At 36.7% G+C, this 25,512-nt stretch overlaps 1 protein-coding gene across 3 annotated transcripts in view; it reads left to right on the top strand.

Annotated features, from left to right (window-relative positions):
• Mrtf (Myocardin-related transcription factor) overlaps positions 1–25,512 on the top strand; it is a 59,948-nt gene that overhangs the window by 27,508 nt on the left and 6,928 nt on the right. For 2 of the 3 annotated variants that reach the window (XM_086829551.1, XM_020954120.2), the window contains exons 2-4: positions 17,954–18,805; positions 18,873–19,013; positions 25,272–25,337. In XM_086829551.1, coding sequence (XP_086685677.1) covers positions 18,796–18,805; positions 18,873–19,013; positions 25,272–25,337 — 217 coding nt within the window. In that variant the 5' untranslated portion in view covers positions 17,954–18,795. Of the gene's footprint in view, positions 1–12,383; positions 12,631–17,953; positions 18,806–18,872; positions 19,014–25,271; positions 25,338–25,512 lie in introns of those variants that run through there. The other variant, XM_086829552.1, reaches the window with a different exon arrangement.

The following is a 25,512-nucleotide window of genomic DNA, read 5'->3' on the forward strand; positions in this document are numbered from 1 at the left end:
TGTTTTTTAGTTTTATTGTGCAACAGCCCAACAATTTATTAATCACTGTTTGCACAAATGTTCGGCACTCAACGCCCCCGTCTTGGCCAAGTGTTTAGTTTTCTTTGTATTGTTTTCCCCCCCTCGAAAAAATATATATATTTAGCGGATGCCGGCCGGTATTTTGCAAATTATCAGCATTTTTTAAGATCAATTGAGGCGGCAAGGTGGGTGTTATCCAGCACAAGGCCTTCATTTTGAGGACTTCTTTGACAGCTCCTCGGTTTGACCTTTACTTTAAGCATTAAGTAACAATTATTCACTCGCCTTCTAAGCCCAAGTCGAATAAATTAAAAAGAATAATGCTCTCGGGCCACATATAGATATAATATAGATAGATATATAAAGCACTAAGTATATGTGTGTCTTAATGACCCTCATTCTTTGGTGTCGGCGGCGGTGAGGGAAAAAAATATCCAAAATAGCCGGGAAGCTGCCAAGAAAAATAACATAAAAATTGCCGCAAAATATTTTGTACATTTTTTTTTTGTTCCTTGCTTTCTAAATATTTGTATTTAGCGCAAGTTAAATAATCAGACAGATTACCAAAAACAGAGCAACAACTCACAGACTAAAGACTGACTACAACAAATCAAAGATGACACCAAAGAGGATAGTTTAAAAAACAAAAAATAAGTATATAGTATATGCATATAATAAGCAGTATTTTTGAATAGGTTTGATTAAAGAAACAAAGAAAAAAAAATGCAGGAGAGCTACTTAAAGTTAATTAGGGAAAAATGTAGGTTGAGAAACCCTTTCAAGTACCCATTTCTTTGGAGATATATATATTTTTTTTCTAGATACTTATCTTAGATAACTGTTTAGAAATTATTCTAGTACATTTAATTGTAAATCTATGTGCAACAAGGGAAATATTCTGCTAAATTTAAACACAAATCCATGTGCAACAGCAGACAAACACCTGTAGTTGAGCACCGAGAAAGGTTTGCTTCTCCTCGCTGATTTTGCTGATTTTCCACCGCTGCAACTTTGACGGCAAATGCCGCTAAGCTCTCAATTTTTCATCCCAACAATGTTGCATTTTCACCTCTCACCTGCCGGCTGCCCTCACCTGTTTCTTACCCGTTGCACCTGTTCGCGCAGCCATTGAAGCGTCGGGTTCAACCAGCCAGGAGGCAGCCAACGAGGCAGCTTGTTGTCATTTTCGCTGGCAGAGCCAAAAACACACGTAACTTTTCACATCAAACTTAAATTATGCAAATGTTTGCTCTAAGCGGGCGCAAAAAGGGAAATTCGGGAAAATTCAGGGAAAATGCAGAATGAAGCGGATCAGAGAACCGGAGGTAAATAAAAAGCTAAAAGTTAAATTGAGACGAAAAGACAACGACTGTAAATGGAAAAAATGTGTACATACAATACGAAATATGCAGTTAAATTATTTAGCCAAAAAGTAAATGCACAATAAAGTTGAAATTGAAAAGTTTGTAGAGAAAAATAAAAAGTAATCTAACGAAAATAAATGCATGCATTCCAAAGGTAAATACCTTAGTTGTGCAGTAAAAAGAAATATATATTTCATTTTTGTTCACAAAATTTTAACATTCTATGAAGCCAATCAATTTATTTATTATAAAGTTCAGACTGCAGAAAATATGTTATATTTGTATTCAACATTTCTTGTCCAACTGCAAACCCCTTAATTTATTTTCAAACTGCAATATTTTCCTCCCAGACTTTCACAAACTATTTTCTTTTATTCCAAAATATTTGCTTTATTTGCACAAATTTACTGTGCAACAGAGCTTTGGCTCTCCCTCTGGAAATTGGTGCAATTCAAAAATGTCATTTAATTAATTAAATTAAGTCCACAACTGTCATGGAAAGCGGCCCCCCTCCCTAGCTCGTTTAGCCACTAGTCTAATTAATTTTTTAGTTGAGTGAGAGGAGAGAGATCCCGCTGGGCATTGCTTGTTTTTGGTTTAAAACCAAAATAGATGAAAAATATTTGTGGCACACAAGAAATATACATATATAAATATTGTATTTATTTTGGCGCAATATGACACATTTTTGAGAATTCAGACTAATTGTTTTTGGTGGGAAAATGCGGCAATTGGCGGGGCAAAGGTGAGTGGGTGACAAGTGCCACCAGAGTTCGCCATTCTGACGGTGATATACTCAGGATGACAGCAGCTGCTGCTGCTTTAGATGCAATCATTCAGGGAATTCGTGAAAGAGCCCCCAGTGATGGTCGAAAATAATATACTGATGAAGCATAAAATCAGCTCAAATATATTTTGGAATTTTCCTGGTTATTTATGGCTTTAATTCATAAGAGAATTTAAGAGAAGCCATAGCAAAAATTCTTTTATTTTATGAATTTTAAGCTAGCAACAAGACTGAAATTCATTATATTATATTATAAATTAAATATCAAATTTAATAAATCAACCCCTGATACAAAAAAAGCATTAAATTGTGGTAAAGCCTTTAACCACTTTTTGGTAAGCTTTGATTTAGATGGCCAAGAACCCGATGGTTGTGATGATGAATGGGGTTTTGTCCCCTTTTTGCCATTGGCGTCACTGGCAAGCGGATTACCTGCTAGCACAATTAAGTTTTCGGCACGTAAATGAATCATTCAAATGGCTTTTCTTGCTCTCGTTTCTGTGCTTTTCCGCACACTCTCTCTCTCTCTAGATGTTATTTGCTTTTCCATCTCTCTGCGATTGTGTGTGGGTGTGTTGCTCATACGCCCCGTTGTACGGCCGTCGGCTCGTGTTGTGTGCAATTAATAAATTTAATTAAGAAATAATGCACAAGCCGCGCTGCGACTGGGCGTTGTCGTCTTGTGTCGCTCTTTCAAGTGTGAAAATTATGATTATTTTCTATACATCATTTTCTATTTTATATGCGAAATTTAACATGCAAAATACAGGGAATTATTATTATACCCAAAATGCAATGGCGGCGCTTTAAAACTATTTTGGCTTAAATCATAAATCAAAGTGTATCTGCATGTTTTTGCTGCTGGCCCACTAAGTTTTTAATTAAATCTCAATTGCCGCACCATGCATCACCGCACTTAATCCGGCCAAAAACATACAAAGTTGAACACTATAATTTCATTATAAATACGTATATATATAAGCTCACACACAGAAATTTATTCATGGGAAGCACGAACAAAAAAGAAAATCTAAATAATTCACAATGGAATTTTCGATATTGAATTGTGTAGGATTGGTGTAAAATCCGCTCACATAATTTAAACGAAATGACCCATAGCACACGACACATCGCCGTTGCCGAGCAAAACGCTTTTATTGCCCATACAGCAATGGTCCTGACTGTATGCGGGTGACGTGCGGTTTTTGGTCGCTGCTCAGGGGGCCTGCATCTGACTGCCCGTGGGCAGATGGCGGTCAGGCACAGCACAGCATCCGCCCCGCATGGCAACAGCTTACATCTTGCTTACATGCAGAGGAGGAGGAGGAGGTGGAGGATGAGGATGAGAATGCATCAGAATTTAGGTATGCCCAATGGCCGGCAATTTGCCAAGGATGACTTGAGAAGGCCTGCAGGAATAAGCGCCAGGAAGGGTGATTAAATACGAAAACAAATTCATAAAAATTAAATGACTCAAAGAAGTCTATAGGGGATCCAATTAAAGAGGGAAAAATAGCAATAAATGATGCATTGTTCCGTAATGTGACTTTAAAAGTGAATGATAATTATTGGTAGACAAAATATTACCTCTTTAGATGAATGTGATTCTTTTAATGTCCTGCAAGGGTATCATAATTGTAGGTAAAGAGAAACTCTCATGCATAATAATGACTATTGAGGCTTAAAGTTAAGAACTCAACATTTTTTAATACTTAAAATAAATGAAATAAGCTTTAATTGTCCGATCGTTCCTAAGGCAGCTATAGGATATAGTATTCCGATTTTCATAAAAGTAATACCAAAATGATATAAAATAATAAAGGATGGCCATGTCTCAAAGTATCTCAAAATATGTTGGTAAATTAATTATATTTGTTCTATAAATCGTCCGATTGTTCCTATGTCGGCTATATATATGTATATATATAGTCCACCGATTCGCCATGCTCCGACTTATATACTAGTAAAATTATAAAGAAGAATTACTCCATAGTTTCATTCAAATAGCTTAAATTTGTTCCAAAACAAATATCGCACATCTGTGCATATGATTCCCAACTGGTTCTAACATCCCGGGAACGAAGTGACTGCTGCCAGCCAAGTCTCTGATATGTGTTGTGTTATAAAAGTTGCAAGTCATTGTTTATTAGTGTTCAAAGTTAGTAACTGATCATACATACTTACTGGTCATAGATAGTTACTGATCATACATACATACATACTTACTGGTCATAGATACTTACTGATCATACTTACTCACTGGTCATAGATACTCACTAATCAGAGTTACTTACTGCTCATAGGTAATTACTGATCATATTTCTATAAATCGTCCGATTGTTCCTATGTCGGCTATATATATGTATATATATAGTCCACCGACTCGCCATGCTCCGTCTTATATACTAGTTAAATTATATAGAAGAATTACTCCATAGTTTCATTCAAATAGCGTAAAATTGTTCCAAAACAAATCTCGCACATCTGTGCATATGATTCCCAACTAGTTCTAACATCCCCGGAACGAAGTGTCTTCTATCAGCCAAGTCTCGGATACGTGTTGTGTTACAAAAGGTGCAAGTCATTGTTTATTAGTGTTTAAAGTGAGTAACTGGTCATAGATACTTACTGGTCATACATACATACATTCTTACTGGTCATAGATACTTACTGATCATACTTACTTACTGGTCATAGATTACTACTGATACTAGTTACTTACTGGTCATAGATACTCACTGTTCATAGTTACTTGCTGCTCATCGTTAATTACTGGTCATAGTTAATTACTTATTATAGTTATATAAATCGTCCGATCGTTCCTATAGCAGCTATATATAGATATACATATATATAGTCCACCGATTCGCCATGCTCCCACTTATATACTAGTAATATTATATAGAAGAATTACTCCATAGTTTTATTCAAATAGCTTTAATTTGTTTCAAAATAAATCTCGCACATCTGTGCATATGATTCCCAACTAGTTCTAACATCCCCGGAACGAAGTGTCTTCTATCAGCCAAGTCTCGGATAAGTGTTGTGTTACAAAAGTTGCAAGTCATTGTTTATCAGTGTTCAAAGTTAGTAACTGGTCATACATATTTACTGGTCATAGATAGTTACTGATCATACATACATACATACATACTTACTGGTCATAGATACTTTCTAATCATTGTTACTTACTGGTCATAGATAATCACTGTTCAGAGTTACTTAGTGTTCAGACTTACTTACTGGTCATAATTAATTACTTATCATAGGTACTTACTGATCATAGTTACTTACTGGTCATAGTTACTTACTCTTCTACTTTTTGTTATATGCATTCTTAACGATCTTTACATAGTTTATTTATTTATTTATTTACTTTATTTCGTTACTTTTTCAATAACATTTTAGATTGAGCTAATTTTTCTCTATATACACTAGGAAAATTTAGAATAAATGACTTTAAAATGGTTTTCTTGAGTTAATAGCTATACTAATTAAAGCTTCTTGCCACCTAGGATAAGTAACGAATAAAATAAATATTTGATAGTTTCATTAAATGCTTTTATACTATAACTCTATGCAAGCATTCACAAAAATTAAAATTTTGAGGACCATTTTAATGCCAAATATTTTACTACACCCCCACCGACAAACCAAACACTATTTCAGATTATATTATTTTAATCAAAATATTGTGGCGGACTAAAAGTATTTTGTATTATGTTTCAAATTGATTGGTCTTGCCCCCAGAGGAACCTTGAAATAGTTTCAAATGGGTCCGGATACGAGTAATTGACTCGAGACTTAAGTCCTGCCAATTGACCAGCGCACCAGAACCGAACCGAGATGCTCGGGGAATTTCGCTGCACATAACTAGTCCCTCTTCAAGCTGTCAGAACCCAGTTCATCATTTAAATTTTCCCTCTCTCTTTGCCAAAATGCATAATAATAATATTTCCCACACACACTTACACACACACACACTTAAAATCTACCCCCTGGTGATGCGCTTTTTATTTTATGGTTATAATTTTCGACAGTTGCAGTTTTGAGTCATCGCTGAACTATTGCGAAACTATGCGAAACTGAACATTTTTGCTATTTTTACAGTCCTTATTGTTGTTGCCAGCCATTTGGCATGCGCTGAGTGGCCAATAATATTTGCAATTATTTATTTCGGACCCGCGAATTGTGGGGACTCTTGTGCAGTGAGGAGGAGAAACAGAAAGGAGGGGTTTATATTGCCAAACCGTTGAAATATTCACCATGAATAATTCTATACACGGTGTCCCCGGCTCTTCCGATTTTCCCCGTTTCCCGTTTCCCGTTTCCCGGTTCCCTCTGGTGAAAATGTGCAGAACGTGCGAAAAACTTTTATGTTCTAAAGAGATTTTGCAACTTTGAACTTTCGCGGCGTGAACATGACGACATAATTGCACTAAGAAAACTGTTGCAACACACGCTCAACATTTGCTAGCAATTAATAAATTGAGTTTTATGCGAAATGTGTGCCGGGGGGAGGAGGGGGGGGGCTGACTTTCCCTCCCCTCTCCCCCCCGGATTTCCCTTTTATCGTCACTATTTTGTAATGTTTATGAATGAAACTGCGAATTTCTCGTCTCAATTGGTGTCCAATAAATTGCAATCACACTCGCAAGCAGGCTAATTAATTTGTAGATCAGAATTATGATTAGCGGCGAGCCAGTTGCAGCTGTTTTTCTTTCTTTTTTTGTTTTTCCCCATTTTCATTTAGTATTTCATCGTCGCAGCCTTGGAAAGTGCGTTGACCAACGTGGCGTATGCGCAATCAGTTGACATCCCACACAGAGAGACGCTCTTGTGCAGTCTTTTGGTCTTATGCTACATTCTCCCCCTCTTGAATGATGCTCAGACAAATTACACATTTATCTATGTTTTCTTTTTGTTCTTGTACTCTGACTAATTACTGTCTCGTCTTCTTTTGTATCTTTGCAGGTGAGTCTTCCTTTTATTGTGGGAGGGTAGAAGGAGTCAATCGATTGGAATCTGCGCCAGATTTCGTGAGTGTGTGGGAATTTATGATTAGTAAGAAATATGTATACAGTGGGATTTGCAAAGGTAAAACCATATTTATCAACATTATAAAAGAACTAAAGAGTTACAGTAGTATTATCTTCAAAGTTTGATCAAAGTTTTTTCTCCATAACACCTAATTGCACTTGCAAAAAGTTTGAGTTATAGAATTACGACTGTATTCTCCAACTAATGAGGGCCTTGTCCAATCAATTCTCACCTCGTTCCCATATTGGCTGTCCTCGGTTCGATGGATTTGGTTTATTTGGCGGAAGGGTATGGGACCAGAAGGAGGCGGAGAAGGCTTCTTTACAATATCACAACACAAACTTGACCGCCGACGTTGCCAAAAATATTGTTGTGCTTGCTATTAGTATTGGTATTACTTTGGCTGTCCATGTTGTTTTTGTTGTTTGTGGTATTTTGGGGGAAAATGTTGACGTGCAAATTGCAAAGGCAAAAGTTTTTCCAATATTTATACGAGGTAGTTGTAGTGCCTAGGGGTATGTTGTAATTGTGAGACAGTTCTGGCAGATTGGTTTTTCTTTTAAAGATAAAGAGAATTAAATTATAGATTAAATAGGATATATTTAGTTCTGGGAAATATCGTTTAATTTAAATAGCAAATAATCTGGAATGTATATTGATCGTTTCTTTTATACAATAATATATAAATCTTATATCTTATCTTATATCGAATATTTATACTGAAAAAGAAATATCGCATATATTATTACCAGAAATATTATTAAAATCAAAATGATTTCTTTGGAAATTTAATTAGAATATATTTAACATGTTTATGTCAAGCTACCTTATGGCATGCAATATATTTAGTTACAATCCTTTAAGTACCAGGTATTTAATAGTCGGTTCTTGTAATTTTCTTGAATTTTCCTCTTCTTCATTTCGGCGTCTGGAAAGAGCGGTGTACGTCATTAGAGGCTACAAAATATTGCTTATGCTGTTTGTACTTTGCTGTGTGTGTGTGCGTATGATGTGTGTATGCTGTGTGTGTTTTTGTTTGTTTGTTTTAGCAACGCGCGCTGTTTAATCAGAAAGAGAGAGGAAGAGAGAGTGAAGGAGAAAGACAAGTCGATCTCCATTTTGCCTTCGGCAGCCATGAATTATTCATCTCCCCTCGACTGTATGTGTATGTTTCATGCATAATTAAGCATTTTTGCAATTAAATGTGTGTATGTGTGTGTTTGTGGACCAAAAGGCAATCCAGAAAAACCTTCTCCAACCAAAACCCTTTGAACTAAACCAAACTTTACCTTGGCATAACGCTGAATATGTAACTAATAACTTGAAACAGTCTTAAGGATAAAGGTTTGAGTAAAATAATAGCCAACTTTTAGGGGAGTTTTTTTTTTTGAAAAATAAGAAGTTAGTGGTAACTAGAGAGTCACTTAGGCTTTGTTATGTTTTTAACAAGAAATTTACTTTATGCATGTAATAATTCAACTTAACTTTATTAACTTAATAATTTAAAGATAATGATATTTAAATATTCAATTAACAATCGATAACTATATATATAACTATATATAGTTTACATTTCAAACACCTTATATTTCACTTTATAAATACCAATAGGAAATAGGAATTGAGTATCTTCTCCGCACAAAAAATATCAGATGATTCGCTTAGAAATAATGTGGGACTCTAAAATTGCTAAAATGCTGATGATTTTTATCTAGATTTTTCCTGTTGCCGCCTTAGTTTTTAGGGGTTTTTGTGAATTTGAATTTATGCTGCCGTGATAAAAACACACAACAAGACAAACAAAATATTTAGCCCTGAATTGTTTGCCAAAAAATGTTCATTTTCATCTCCCCTTTATGCTTGTTGTTGCTCCTTCTTATTATGCCTTGTTTTTTTCGTTATTTTTTTGTTTTGCCGGCAAAAAGGAAAAGAAATAAAAACAATAGAAGGCAACAACAAAGGCAAATTAAATGTGTACAAAAACTAAACAAAACACACAGTCAGTCTGCCTGCGTTCAACTATACATTTATATACGTATATACTACAATATATATAGTATTTTTCACACAATAAATGTGTAGAACCCACCAACAACAACAACACCAACAATTACACCAACAACTTTTCAGTGTAGAAAAACTTGCGAAATATTTTCCACTTGGCACGCAGCATGGCCATGTATGTGTGATGTGTGTGTGCATTTTACACTTTTAATTTTATTTATTTTTAATACGATTCAGATTGATTTGATAAAACAAATAGGAGGGGAACATCGAGAGCCACCTATGTATATATAAATTAAATGCACAACGAGATTCCGGTCAAGTGTTTATTGTTGATCCAATCGATGAGGGGATCTGGAGAATCTGTTGACTGCCTTTTGCCACAGGAATCAATGTGTATATATATATTTATACACGTACTTATATCCAAACATTGGATTGGATAATCCCAAGCGAACCAAAGCGAACCAGCTGCAGTTGCCAAATTATAAATAGTTTGCCAAAATCTCCGCCCAGCTCTCTCTCTTGGGGGTGGGATGGATATAGCTTATACAAACATACATATATATATATTATATATATCCTATATCGTTGGGCTGTCTTTTAGTCTTTATGCTATCATTGAAAATTCAATTTCAATTATTATGTGTGGTTTGGCATTAGAATAGTTTCGGTTTGAGGCCTTCGGCACCGTCAACCGGCATCAGCACTTAAATGTCACATTTTCCTATGTGGCTCATTTTCTTAGCTCATATTTTCGCAAATTAAATTTTATTGAGCGTATCGTTTGGGCATAATTAATTTTAATTGAGGACACTGCCCACACACACGAACAACACCCCCTAAAACACGGTCATTTTGGTTCTATTTATACAAGAGTTCTTGCGGCAGGCGGAACTCTTAGCGAAGGATTACAAAGATTTGGCTTTGGAATTCTCTATTACATTTCCTTTGAATATTATCAACACCTGTCTTTTTACTGAAATTAACTTTCAATTCAATCAATCCAGTGTTGTGTGTGTTGTGTTGTGCCATGTTGTGTTGTGTGTTTTGGACAAAAATGCCCAACTAGTGACCACTGACCACTGGCCCATTGTATGCTCAAGTGTTACAATGTGCAGCAAGTGCATCCTGTGGCCACGTCCCCCTAGGACACTCTCAGATATTTTGTAGAGTTTGAAATTGAAAGGGTTTCTTTAGAATTCTGGGTTAAGGAGTTGTTTTCCTCTGAGAAATGCAACATATTCTCCATTATATAGTACAATAATTTATTTGGAATACCCCTTAACTTCTCTGTTACCTTGCTTTAGGGTCTAGAACCTTCTACATAATTTTATGACAAAGTCATATAAGCTTTTCTCCCAGTGCACATACGCATGCAACAGACTCCTCGCTCATAAAAGCCCAGTCAACGTCATTGGGAGCTTTGCATGCAAAACATGTCCGACAGCAGCCGAGAGCCTTCTCTCTGGTGTTTGAGAGGTGTGTGTGTTGTGTGTGTGTGTTGTGTGTGTGTGTTGTGTGTGTGTGTTGTGTGTGTGTGTTGTGTGTGTGTGTTGTGTGTGTGTGTTGTGTGTGTGTGTTGCGGGTGTGCCTGCCCAATTGACTTTGGCTGTCGAGCAATTGTTCAGGTTCAGGTAGTCGGACGTTGGCCAGGAGCAACATCATAATCATCATCAGGAATAGTAGCAAAGGCAACATCGTCGACTGGCTAGCTGGTTGGTTGAAAAACCGCAGGCATTGAAGTCACCGTTGCCGCAAACTCATTTGCATGCAACAGTTGAACAAAAACACAGCTTTAATTCAATTTTAGTTTCCAGTTGGCGCTTATTAGCAGCCTTTTGTTCGTAGAAAGAGGCAAGTGCAACTGCAACTGCCACCAGAAGCAGACATCATCAAAATGCAGGCATAAATATATCAACAGAAACAGAGAGAAATAATGTATTAAATATAAATATAACAATATAGGGAAACTAACCTAGGGAATTAGAAGTTTAGATACCCTTGCAGTTTGCAATTGATTTATAAAAGCGTATGGGAAATTACTCATAAGAAATATTAAAATATTTGCATTCCTTGGAATCAATATTAATAGATATTTATATGACAATTTTTTAGATAAATCAAGTTTTTTAAAATCTCATAACTTAGCTGAAAATACATTAATTTCAATTCAGAAAGATTTTCTGTGCTAGTTTTTATTAGGTTAAAAAATCAGCATACTAAGAAAGGCAAGTTAAAAAATTATATTTTTTGCCAATTTTTGGAGATATATAATTTTAAATATTTTAATCTTAAATATTGACCAAATTTTGAAAAAATTGTTCTTCGCCAGGAGTAATCCAGATCGGCGCAGTTTTTTGTGCTGATCATGAATATATATGGTTTATAGGGTCGGAAATGACTCCTTCGATGTGTTTTAAGCTTCTGACTGAAATGAGAATCCCTGTTTTGGGTATAAAAAATAAATGGGAACAGTCTTTCCGAAGTCCAAATATTAATACTCTTGTGTCGTTTAGAAATTCGTTATCTTTTTGAATCTATTCTATTGTTCTGTTATTCATTATTGTATTTAAATATAGTATTTTGTATTGCAGAACTATTTTGTAGATAAATTCAAAGAAAAAACAATATGATACAATATTGGTATGGATTTTCGGAAAACTGTTCTATGCTAGTTTTTATTAGGTTAAGAAATCTGCATACTTAGTCAAACAAGTTAAAATTTTCAATATTTTGTAAATTTTAACGATGTAACCCCTTATTAAAATTTTCAATTTTGAAAAAATTTCAAACATTTATTTTTCGGCCTGACCTGGCTAAATCGACTTGGGAGTTGATGCTGATCAAGAATATACACGCTTTATAGGGTCGGAAATGATTCCTTCCGTGAGTTTTGAGCTTCTGACTTAAACTATAAAACCCTAAAAGGTATGCAATTTCTCTCAGTGCATTTGTATAACTTTAGCTTGAAAAGTGACAAGAGCGCGTTCGAAAACGTCACACAATGCTAATGCCAGTTAAGTCGTTGACGCCCACCTGTGTCACTCAGTCAGTTGGTCAGGTAAACGTCACTTCCCTTTCCACAATCAACCAGCGCCCCCAAAACAAAACAAAAAAAAAATTAGCCGCTCGACCAGTTTCAGTATTCAGTTTTTTTTTATTTCAGTTTGCCGGTGTTCTCTCTTCATGCCGGACGCAATTTCAGAAGCGTTTCTATATATTTTCATATATATACAGAAATTACTATATCTTTCTCACTCCCATGCCGACTGATAGTGGCTTAGTGAATCAGTTAACGATTTGTGTTATCGCGTTGATACGAAAGTGCCTAAGCTCCAAAATAAACAAAAAACAAACTACAAATGCACAAGAGTAAATAAGACGCAGTGAAGCCTTGAAACTTAAAGAAAGGTGTGAATATAATTCTTAATTCCAGGAAAAGTTTGTATTAGAAATATTGAACTTGAAAATAAATGTATTAAGTGGGTTTACATTCTAAAGAAAAGCAAAGAAATGTGTCATAATAAGGAACCCAATTTAGAAATAAAATGCTATACATTTTATTATAAAATCCCTCTAACATATGGACTTTAATTTAACCTAAAACTCTTCAAAGATAAACCCCTAAATAAACAATAACAAAACTTACACACAATCAATCAATAAATAAAGACCAACTAAAAGTGATAAGGAAACCACTTGAGTTTATAAACCAATCGAAAGATGTGAAAATTTATAAATGTTTCCAGTGACCAAATCTTATAAAAAATAACCCAATAAACAATTTAAAAGTTCAAGCTTTGAAATAATAACTGGTATTGGTTGAAACTAAATAGAAAACATAAAAATCCCCACATAAAAAATCGTTATGACTCATTCCATTGATAAGGCCAGAGGCCCAAAAGTCGAAAAGAAAAAAACGACCAAAATAATATTTTTCAATTTTCAATGCCGATGTTTTGTTGATTTCGTTGATTTGTTTTGTTTTGTTTTTACCCCACACACCTTTTGGAACATGCTCCTGAAATTTTGTTATTGTTGTTCACATGTTTTTTTTTAGTTGCTTGGTTGTTGTTTTGTTGCTCAGCTACCTGACACTTGTCAAGTTGCGATAACATGCGAAATTTCTGGCGTTCGATGCTGGTAATTCAAAAAAGGCAATACCACTTTATGCATATTAAAAACTATAAAATAACGTTCGCCATCGATTGTTTTGTATTATACATATATTGTGTATCGGACAGCGAGTGGAAAAACACGTTTTAAGCATTATGACCAAAATGGAAAGAACGTTTAATTCAGTCGTTTTGAAAGCGCACACAGGAAAATATAGAGGTTTCTATTTACAAAAAGAAATCTATAATATATTTTACACATGAAACTTAAGCTTAAGAAAATATAGTGTTATTTTTTGTTATTATTTTTTGTATATAAAATTTTCTTGCTGTGCATTGAACAAACGATCTACAAAGCTTCTTGGCTGCTTGTCTATTTGCTGTGGTTTACTTTTTTATTGAAAACTGCTAGTACTGATCGTTGGTAATAGTACTATTTTCCGCTGCTGCTGGATGTTTTTCCCATTTAAATGAGTTTTGTCTATGACGTCTGCGTATTGTTTACAAATATACATTTCAATTTGCAGAACCATCTACATGTACATTATAGTACACCCACCCAGCGACACATGGCAAGCGATTTTCCGTTTTCCCGTTTGTTATTGCTGCGATGTTTTCAGCCCCCCCTCTCCTGCAGATCCATTTGATTTTTCCTTCTTCGTTTTCCTTTTTTTTCGGGGGTGTTCTTTTCTCGGTTTTTATTTTTTTTCGGGGGGATTCATGGCGCTTGCATAATCCTCGCTTGTCGAAGCTGTCAGCGATGTTCGCTGCAGCTGTTATTGGCATTCAAATGAATATGTAAACGTCGCATCTCACAGATTGTTTTTCGGTAAAAACGAAACAAAATAAACAATGGCAGTGGTCACGATTTGCCACGAGGTGCAAAAGTCATCAGGTAGCACGTTTCCAATAACTTGAAATGCAACCGATTCTTTTATGATGATGATTCACGTGATCGAAAAGAAATATATAATTTGAATATTCAAATTTGAAGAAACTGGCTCCAAGATGTACTTACAAATAGGAAATTCTAGAAGGAATTTGAAGAAGACATCCTAGTACTTTATAAATCATTTATTAAACTTTAAACTCAAGTAGGAAAAATCTTCTTTTAATCATTAATAAAACATAGAGCAACTCTATTTGCTTTTATTTTCTCCCTGTGCTTTTTTCAAGGCTCGCTCCATTTATTTTTTCTGATTTATTGCTCTGAGGAAGGTTGGGACAAGGAGAAGATAAACTGCAAATTAAAGTTAATGTTTATGCAGCCACTGACAAATTGCCAGGTTAAATGCGACCTCTTCGTACGACAAGCATCGATTATGTCGAATTGTAACGTTAACAGCATCCTGTTTCCTGTTTCCTTTGCCAAAAAGGAAGTTGCCCAACACACACACGCACACGCATACTCACTCACGAGATAGAGGCAACCGCAATGTAGCATACTTTGCGGCGCGTTGATTCGTGTATGGCTGCTGGCATTCCAGCATACATAATTGATGTTTACTCTGAAGTAACCATGCCAAACTACCGCACACACAACCCCCTCGAAACACACACTCCTACACTTCTTGGGCTACAACTTCCGCCACAACTTCCGCTTGGCTCCCGCTTTGAATGATTAGTTTTGGTCATGGAGCATAGTAGTCCTAGAAGCTACAAGTCCTTGTCCTTGCTTTTGGCCATGAAATCAAACTAAGTGCTCGGGCCAAAAGTCCTTTATTTTTCAAACTGTTTCGCTCCCTTGGGTTTCACTGTCTGTGGGAGTGGGGTGTATGAATATGTGTGTCTCTATATTATTCACATTCAAGGTTATAGTTTTGTCAACATCTCTGGAAAATTGTCTGCGTTAGTGTGTGTGTGTGTGTTATTTGCTGGGTGTGTATTTGTTCTATTTATTGATTCATCAAAGGGTTGCCGCATATGCTTTCCTTTGATTATAATTTACATAATGGCAACAAGTGGTGCAGAAAATGGAAAACAATTTTGATTTAAAAATGGGTAAAGTTGATATAAGGAAAGGGGTATTAAGTGAGGTTCTTTAACTGAAACAATTTAAATTAATTATGGTGTTTATATACAAATATAATGAAAGTATATACAGGCAATCAATCTCTTTTTATAATATTTAACTAAATTCTATAGCTTCTCTACTACCGAGTTTTCCTTTTGATCTTTCTGCTGCTTTCTATATTTAGTTTAGCATATTTTAAGCCAACTAATTCTGGCCAATTTCCCCGACTGTTCAATTGTTCTTTCCGATTCATTAATTTCTCCTCGCTTTGAAGCAGCCAGTTTCAGCGGTTTCCTTTTCATTCTCGGTTCCCTTTTTGCCAATTCAATTGTCTTTGCCATTGCTTCAGCGACAGCACCAACAGCATCAGCATTGCGCATACGCCCCGTTGACAAATTGTAATGGCCAAGGCGTTTGTTGTTCTGTTGCTCTGTTGTTGGGAGGTGCCAGGGGTAGGGGCAAAACACACAAAGAGAAATACGAGGACCAGGAGGAGGTGGAAGAGATGGAGGTGAAGGAGTCTTACCCGGTGGACATCTTGGCCAAGAGAAAACCACTTGCATTCACTTGATGGCTGATGGCTGCTGGCTGGCTGCTGCTGCGGTGAAAATAGAATTGGCAATGGCTTTGGATGGTTGAGTCTTTGGCTCCTACTGCTCGTCCCTCGTCGCGATACCCTTATGCCATGTGGCAAGTGTGCCTGCGTGTGCACAACATGTCGCGCCACCAAAACACACATGCGCCAAAGATTGGGGCAGTCATCAAAGGTAAACAGGGAACAATTGGGGGGCTTTCAAATATTCTTTAATTAAGGTTTGCCCCATTGTTTTCTTTTAAATATGTTTAAAGTAAGGTACATAAACAATAATGTATCCCAATTAGTTAAAGAGATTTCTAAAATGATTTCTATACTAATTTTTTCGTGTGTATCCTTCGGGGGCCATACTATTTCCTTTACTGCCTCAGTTGCCAAATTGTTGGGTGGCGTCGCATGGTGATGTTACTAGTAGTAGTATTTCCCTTTTGCTCGGTTGGGTTGCCCGGTATGTTTGTTTTTTGTTTGTTGGCTCGCCTGTTGCTTTTGCTATTTCCCTGCTGCTTCTGCTTTGAAAGCATGCTTTTGAATTCACTCTGGCGCTCGCCTTAATGACCAATAAATGTCGCAGCAAATGCTCTTGCAAAAATGCAAATGCAAAATGCAAAATGCAAATGCAGCGAACGGCACAGTTATCTATTTATTTGCGTAGCAATTTTTAAATTTAGTTTAGATAAACAAACAAGACAGTCGGGGCAGCAAAAGCAGAAAGTGTCACAGTTTCTCGGCCCACGCAGCGCACAGAAAGTGGTAGAAAAAGATAGAGATTTGGAGGCGACCTAAATGCGACAATATTCGATGAGGTCTCTAAAAATATCCACACTTGGAAAAAAGAATCATCTCGAATGGTAAAGTTAGTTTTTTGAAAAGGAAAGGAAATGTGCTATTTTAATTAGATTTTGTTGAAAGAACTAGATCAATAGGTAAAGCAATTATAGGGTTGTGTTTATAATAACCAAGTTATACTATTACTTGAGTGCTTAATAGTAATTTTTGTTACAGTCAATAATCTTTAAATACTCTTTCAAAAGCATACGTTAGTAAATGAAATAATAGAGATTTTGAGCTAAAAGCACGATCTTATAATTCCCAAGTACTTACTTATAAGTTTCACCTTTAATTCCCAAACGCTTTTCCATTGCTAATTCATTTAACATTTTCCCCAAATCTTCGCACGTGTCTATATATTTCCCATCGTGTATATCCGCAAAACAACAATGTAAGCAGACCTTTTTAAGCTTTACCAAAATAACAATCAAAGGAAAACGGAAACACAAAACAAAACGTCCAAAAATAGCCAAACATTTGACAAGTGCATGTCAGTCATGTGTCTCTTGCTCGCAAAAAAAAAAGGTTCTTTTGGCCATTATTGTACGATGTGGTAGTACTTCTTCTAGTGCCACCTATTTATTTATACCGCTATCGGGTCGAAAATAGTCGCTTTATTGCCGAGCGCAATATTGCATAATCCGAGGCGTGTCTGGGAATGTCGCTTTCGCATGATGCAATGCCGTCGAGTGCCAAGATTTTCGTCGCATTTCAACTCGCGCATTACTGTCGCCACCAGTTACGAGTAAGTGCAGCATCAGCATCAGAATCAGCAGCGCCCAGTGATTCGGCAAATTGCAATTATAAATTTATAAGCGTCTATGTATAACCCGTCGCAGCTCAGAGTATATCTCGATATATCTGTATCTGTATCTATTTTTTGTTGCCGCCACAGGCAATTCTCTAGCCAAAAAGTGCCACAAAATCGCAGGCGAAGCGAAATAGAAAAGAATTTGAAAAATAAATACCAAGTACGCGCTTTGCTATGTTTTCTATGTCCCATTCGGTTTGTCATTGCTTTAGGCCAAGAAACTAGGTTACTTGGCAGTGCTTAGCATAAATACCGAAGCACACCAGCGGGCAGCACGGCAGAAGCATCTGGTTATCATAATAAATGCTGGGGGTTTATATTCTTTGATTATTTAACTTATTAATGTTAATTCTTTATTATCATTTTTACAGAGTCTACGCAGAGCGTGGACGGAGCACCTGCATCGTGGCGTTTAACGCTCGATCAGGATCTAATTGACACGCTCAAGGGCAACTTTCCCAGCTGGTTCCAGGGCTCGGCCGGCGGCGTACCCGCCTCCAAGCAGCAGCAGCATCAGCATCAGCAGCAGCTGGCCCAGCAGAAGCACCACCAACTGGTGGCCAACAGTGTCATACCCATTACCATTGACACCAAGCTTGCCACAAATACACTCCAGCAGCACCAGCACCAGCAGCAGCAACAAACGGCGGTGATTTTGGGCCATAGTTCATCGTCGGCCTCGCCCGCCTCCTCCGTCAGTTCCAATTCATCGAAAAAATCCATTAGCAGCAGCCTGAGCAGCTGCAGCAGCAGCAGTAGCAGCAGCTCCCACTCCAGTTCCAGTGCCAAGGGAGCCGGTGCAGCGACGGCTAGCCGGTTTCTCAACAAATCCACCTCCACGTCGCCGACAAAGAGCCTATCGAGGACATTTAAGGCCACCACCCAAAAGACCGGCAACAATAGCAGCAGCCAGAAGGTGGGACAGCTGGTCAAGTCCGCCTCGCTCCATAGCCTGAGCAGCGGTAGCAGCAGCAGCACCAGCGGCGGTAGCAGCAACAGCAGCCACAGCAGCAGCAGCGGTAGCGGTAGCGGTAACGGAGGCAGTGGCACCGGCAGCTCCTCGCTGCTGGCCACCATCTCCACATCGCCGCTGACCACCGTTGAGCTCATATCGAGTGCCGCCTGTAGCGGACTCCTGGCCACCCGGCTGAGTGGTAAGGCCTTGGAGCATACCTTTCAGGACATAATACTGCTGCACGAGGCCTACGACGACATGTCGGAAGGTTAGTTAATTGGGAATATAATTGAATACGAATAATAATAATAATAATTTACCTTCTTCGGTTTCAGGTGAACAGCGTTTGCATGCAACGTTCCTGGGCAGCAGCGATGATGGCAACAACTCGGATTGCTACGATGCGAGGCAGTCGCCGCCAAAGGCCATTGTCGATTCCAGTCCACTGCAGCCGGCCATGGACAAGAATAAAGAATGTGAGTGTGACTGAAATTGATTTAAAATATTTATTCCAACTCGTAATATTCACTTAAAGAACTTATTTTGTTAGCCAACATGCATTTATCCCAATTTAGTGGCAGGAAAGCAGTAATAATTAGGCAGAGTCTTGAAACAAGTTTAGAAAATACCAAGAGTAATATGAAAAACCAGTGTTGCCAAATAAATATATAAAATTCAAGTAAATTAACATATATTTTGGTATCCCCCATCACTAAATAATAAATATCGATAAATGAAAACTAAGAATCGTTGTAAGGATAGTATCGATAGTTACAGTAAAAGTTTACCTGCTCTAGTTCCTACGACTACGAATTCATTTTCTTTCCTGATTTGACCGACTATGGTCGCAGCTTATTTATTTATTAATTTGTTTTTGAACTATAATTCTTTCGTTTCCATTATTTAGTATATTTACTTGTATCCTTAAGTTCTCAGATCTCTCAATCAAAAGGATTATCAGATAATTTTTAAGCCACTTTTTTTTTATACAAGTTCTTATTGCCTTTGTCGTGTATATTGATTTCTTTTCCTCCGATATTTTTTTTTGAAAAACTAGTTTAATTCGTTTATCATCAGATTATGTTCAATGTTCTCAGATTCATATTGAAATTTGGTTTTGCAATTTAATAAACCTTTCGCCTACAATTAAGGCATTTATTTATATTGAAATTTGGTTTTGCAATTTAATAAACCTTTCGCCTACAATTAAGGCATTTATTTATATTGAAATTTGGGTTTGCAATTTAATGAACCTTTCGCCGTACTATTAAGGCAAATTATTCCGTCCAATCATTGTTCGTTTTAGACATGTTTTCAATGTTTTTAAATATTTCCTTTTTATTTTCACTGTCTTTCTGCTGGCCTACATATTTGCTTGGCATTTTGAGTGAAGAGAGATATTCTTATTAATTTTGAGTGGCCGAAAGATGAGTGTGTGTGTATATAGTACAGATTTCTATAGATATATAGCTGCATACTCGCTAATAGTTTTGACAGCTCTTGTCGTCTGCTCTTCGGTAAAAATATGACAAAATATAAATCTAAAACCGGAAATGCGCGGAAATATAGTAGAAAACGAAACGAAATTTAATGGTAAAGTTCACTCAATAGCTTGACCCTGACTAAAAAGGCTCTACAAAATGTTTATAAAATCAAGGCTTGTTCTTGTGTATTTATTTGAAAAATCTTTTGCAACATTTTTGCCAAATTTCGAGTAAGAAAAAAAAGCTTAGTGCAAAATTTCCGGCAGACGTCGAACACGAGTTATCTAACATTAAACTGCATTTCAGCAACAACCACTGCTGGTCAGTTCCTCGATTCTGTATGTAAACATTTAACGAAAGAAAAAAATATATTATAAACACATGGCTATTGGCAGTCAATGATGGCGGCATCGCCAGCGAAAAATGCACAACATTTTTGACAAATAAACAACGCTGCACGCGACTCAAAAAAGACAGAAAATAAATAAAAGCGTAAATGAAAAATTCGATGGCAGGTTAAAAATATTGTAGATACTGCATAGGAAAAATATTTTATAAATATTTTAAGTCTGTTATTTACTTTTGCACTAGGAAAAGTATATAGTTTTGAGTGATTGATTTGCAACGTTGGGGCACCACAAACTGACTTAATAATTCCTCTTGAAATTATATAAAATTAATTAATTTAGATTATCAATCAGTTAACTTCTATCCATCTCATAAGCTCATAGAAATACCCCTTAGAAAATTTATTTTATGAGCACTTTATATCCTCTTTTGCCCACTGTATTTCTGGCGCTTGTTAAAGCCATTTCATTCATTTGCTTAGCTGGGACGATGGCGTCTTCGTTTAGTAGAAGCAGCGTTGATCACGTAATCGATTTTATAATACAACACATGCTTATACTTATATAAATATATATATATGTATTTATATGTACATACTTTTGAATTTCTCTCCCTCTCACGAGATGCTGCCATAGCTTTTCCGAACAATTGTTTACCTGACCTTCGCCACCTGCTCCTCCTGCTCCTCCTGCTCCTCCTCCTCTTTGGGTGGCTTCACTCTCTCTTGGCGAAGGGCAGCTAACCGCAGCAAAATACCAACTGGAATTCTGTAAGAATTCGCTGGCCATGTCTACACACATTTATTGCTTTTCGCATAAAACTTTTATGTGTTTAATTTGGAATTTATGTTATTGTTTTTATCAATCGAGTGTGTGCGGAGGTGTGTAAAACCCAGGGGCGTAAACAGAGTATCGACGATTTAGATTTCGAGAAAGCGTTAAGAAAAAAAGGAAAAGAAATTCTCACGCATAATTAATTTACAAGGATGACGAACGGTGTCGTCAGCGAAAATTCATTCAAGAGATTTTCCAGCCAGAGTATTTTCTTTGGCAGCCATAAAAACAAATATCAAGAATTCTAGACCTGAGAATTAAGGGGACCATCATTTGTTTTTCACTTACATTTGCAGAGAGAAAAAAACAAGAATTTGGGCGTTAGGTTAGTACAAAAATAACTACAAAATATCGAAATAATGGCTAATGTATTGTCATTATTTTTATTACAACATAATTCTGGCCAAAGTATTTTTAGTAGCAAAAACTTCAAGAGCAAAGGGGCTAGTAAAAAATTGTGGAAACATTTTCCTGAAATTTATTTTCGCAGTGTGTGTTTTTATACTCTTACAAGGGTATTATAATTTTAATCAGAAGCTTAAAACTCAAACTCAACTCAACTCAAACTCATTTCAGACTCATAAATTATATATGTTCTTGATCAGCATCAACTCCCGAATCCGGTCCGGTCGACAAAGAAATTGTTCAAATTTTTTCAAAATAATTGAGGCTTGGAACTAAGAATACGCAATTAGAATAAATTAAATAAGCTTTATTTGCCCGATCGTTCCTAAGGCAGCTATAGGATATAGTAATCTGATCTTCATAATTATAAAAAAAAACTAGTGAAATTCTTTAACAATAAAAGATGGCCATATCTCAAAGTATCTCAAAATATGTTGATATATATGAAATTAATTTTATTTGTTCTATAAATCGTCCGATTGTTCCTATTTGCGCATATATATGTATATATATATAGCCCACCGATTCGCCATGCTCCGACTTATATACTAGTAAAATTATATAGAGGAATTACTCCATAGTTTCATTCAAATAGCTTAAATTTGTTCCAAAGCAAATCTCGCATATCTGTGCATATGATTCCCAACTAGTTCTAACTTCCCCGGAACGAAGTGACTGCTGCCAGCCAAGACTCGGATACGTGTTGTGTTACAAAAGTTGCAAGTCATTGTTTATTAGTGTTTAAAGTTAGTAACTGGTCATAGATACTTACTGGTCATAGATAGTTACTGATCATACATACATACATACTTACTGGTCATAGATACTTACTGATCATAGTTACTTACTGGTCATAGATTACTCACTGATACTAGTTACTGATCAGAGTCAAATTAGATATCAGCTCGGAGTTTGTTCTGTCTCTCTGCCTCGCCCCTCTCTCGCTATGTTAATTGCTCTATGAATCTCTAGAGGCAACTCCTTCTCTCCCGCGCTCTCACACTCACTTTCTCTGCTCCACTCTCTCCTACGGGAGCTATAAATAGAGGCGCTGAGGTCGCGCGCGCCTCAGTCTGTCCTAGGGGTACCTAGTGTTAACATCGATAGTGATAGTGCAAGTGTTCATCCTTCAACCTAAAAACATGACGTGGCCAATGCAGTGCATCTGGATGACCAGCAAGAAGCTCAGTTGGTTCAAGTCACCCAATCTTGGTCACTACTGATCATAGTAATTCTTAATTGTTGAAACATACTTACTGAACATAGTTACTGATTGGTCATAGCTACTTACTAATCATACTTAGTTACTGGTCATAGATACTTACAGTTAAAAGTTTACTTAGTGTTCACAGTTACTAACTGCTCTTAATTAATTACTTATCATAGTTACCTACTGATCATAGATACTTACTGGTTATAGATACTTTCTGTTCAGAGTTACTTATTTGTCATAGATAGTTACTGATCATAATCTCAAATTATCTTAAAATAAGATAATAAATATGAATTTGATTATATTTGTTCTATAAATTGTCCGATTGTTCCTATGTCACCTTTATATTAATGGTATATATATATAGTCGTCCGATTCGGCATGCTCGGAGCATATAATAAAATTATATAGGGGACTAACTGCATAGTTTCATTTAATCTGCTTGTACTTAAATTTGTGGTTCGATTTGATCCTTTAATTTGACTGCAAACTGCAAGGGTATATAAAGTTCGGACTCCCAAAGTTAGTTTCCATTCTTGTTTATTTTTTATTTTATAGGTATACATTTTCTTGTGTACATTTTTGTGTGTGGCACACTTCAATCGTAAAATCGCCAACAGCTGCCAGCGCCGTCTGAGACAATTACGCGCCTTGGCAGCCTCTCTTGGCTTTTTATGATGATTTCCGACAAAGAGCCCACAATTACTTTAATAACGTCATCGTCACTTTGATGTCGACTTTGTTGTGGCGTCAAGTGTTTCTTATATATTTTTCGGTCAAAGGGAAGGCTTCTGCTAACCCACTTACATTGCACACAATCGAGATAGAAATGCACACAAGCCGCAAAAGAAGTGAGCACTGTGGGAAAAATAGCAAAGAATCTTTATAGTAGGGAATTTTAAGCAAGAAAATAGGAGTGAAGAGAACATAATTTTGATGGTTATATGTACTATAGGAAATACATTGAAAAATATTTATATAGCTAAAGAGAACCCCTGCATTTCTCTCCATGTTCTGCCCATTTCCTATCCCTTAATGCTCTTCCAAGTCCTTGCAAGTAACCACAAACACTCACTCAGTGCAGTGGCTACTACAGTTTTCCCTTGGTTTTGAGGTTTTCCTGCCTTTTGGACACGCCAAAGGGCACAGGATTTTGTGTTTTCGTTTCATTTGCGGCTCACAGGACCTTATTTACCATCCCCAGAGTCTTCGACTTTTGGATATCCCAGACTCCCTCTCTCTCTATCGTTCTCCTTAATGCGCATTATTTCGTTTTAATTACATGGCTGGCTGGCCATTTTGTGAATCAATTTTGCCAGTGCCTGGAATGCTAATTGAAGGTAATGATATTAGGACAGCAGCAGCAGCCAGGCAGTCAGGTCGTATACTTAATATTATGCCAAGAGGTACAGGAGGATGGAGTACGGGGAAAATACATTACACAATGCTTGCACGCATTTAATCGTCCATTCGGATTTAATGATGAAAGGATAATGTCCACATTAATTGATTATTTTATACGCCTTTGCGTTTATAATTGGAGTATCTTGATGTCATAGTATTTGGTGGCTGAAAGGAGTCGAATTTATATTCATATTTATTTTAGCCGCCTGTCTGTCACATCCTGTTGCCAAGTTAATTGACATCAATCTGTTATTTAGCCGCTCTCTGAGCAATCTAATCAGATTATTGCGCATACGCCCCATGGGACCGCACACCTTAATACCCAAACTCTGTGAGTTACTCAGCAAATGCTGACTTTTTCGCCTCGGCTTAAATATTTAATTTTTGGGCACACAAAAAACTTTGTACTCTAAAGTCAAATAAATATGTCTCCGTTTTTCTGTATATATACATATAAGTATGTATATATTTTGTATATTGTTCACACCATAATAGCCCGCACATAAAGATATTAAAAACTTTTCCTTTTTTCGCGCGCTGCCTTGTTTTTTCCATTTGCAGCTGCCTCTCTCGACATTTATTGCTCTGGCATTGTCAAAGAAAAAAAAGTAGCTAGGGATAGGAAAATGGGGCAAGAAAAGCTGAGGAAAACCAACCAGCAGAAAAACTTTTGCCGCCCACGAAAATTATTTCTCCCTCAGCTTCTTTTTTGAGGGCAGTTTTTTATGGGTTTTCTATGTTTGATCTCCTCTACGCCATCCTTAAAAAAATATGTATTGTTTCATAATTTATGATTGTGTGCTGCGTCTAATTTGCGGGGTTTTGATTTGTGATAACAACTTGTAAGGATATTCTCAAGGATGCTTAAGGGGTTACATTTTGTTTAGGGAAAAATCGGGATAAGGCTAGGGAAATTTGCTTATGTAGCAAAACCGACTTATGTATTTCTCTAGCTAAGCTCAAAAGTTACTTTTCCCTTCTTAGAAAATGTAGAAAATGTAATAAATAAATAACTAACTCTTTCCTATTTTTCCTTCAATTTTCCAGCGCTCAAAGTGAAGCTCATGGTGCGGCGGCCGCATTCGCAGCTCGTCGAGCAGGGCATCATACCATGTAAGTACACAGTAATCACATTCTAGCTAGAGGCCACCAGAACGCCCCCAGGTCACAGGTCATCGCATTTAGTCGCTTAGTCAGATCAAATCGATAAAATACACATTAACCCCACTTAGCCGGCTCAAAGCATCTGCTGTGGCCAACCAATTCATTGGCCAGTTGCGGGACGGCT

Source organism: Drosophila serrata, unplaced genomic scaffold (genome assembly GCF_035046125.1).
Source record: "Drosophila serrata isolate PLE 108 unplaced genomic scaffold, ASM3504612v1 contig_217, whole genome shotgun sequence".
NCBI classification, from domain to species: domain Eukaryota; kingdom Metazoa; phylum Arthropoda; class Insecta; order Diptera; family Drosophilidae; genus Drosophila; species Drosophila serrata.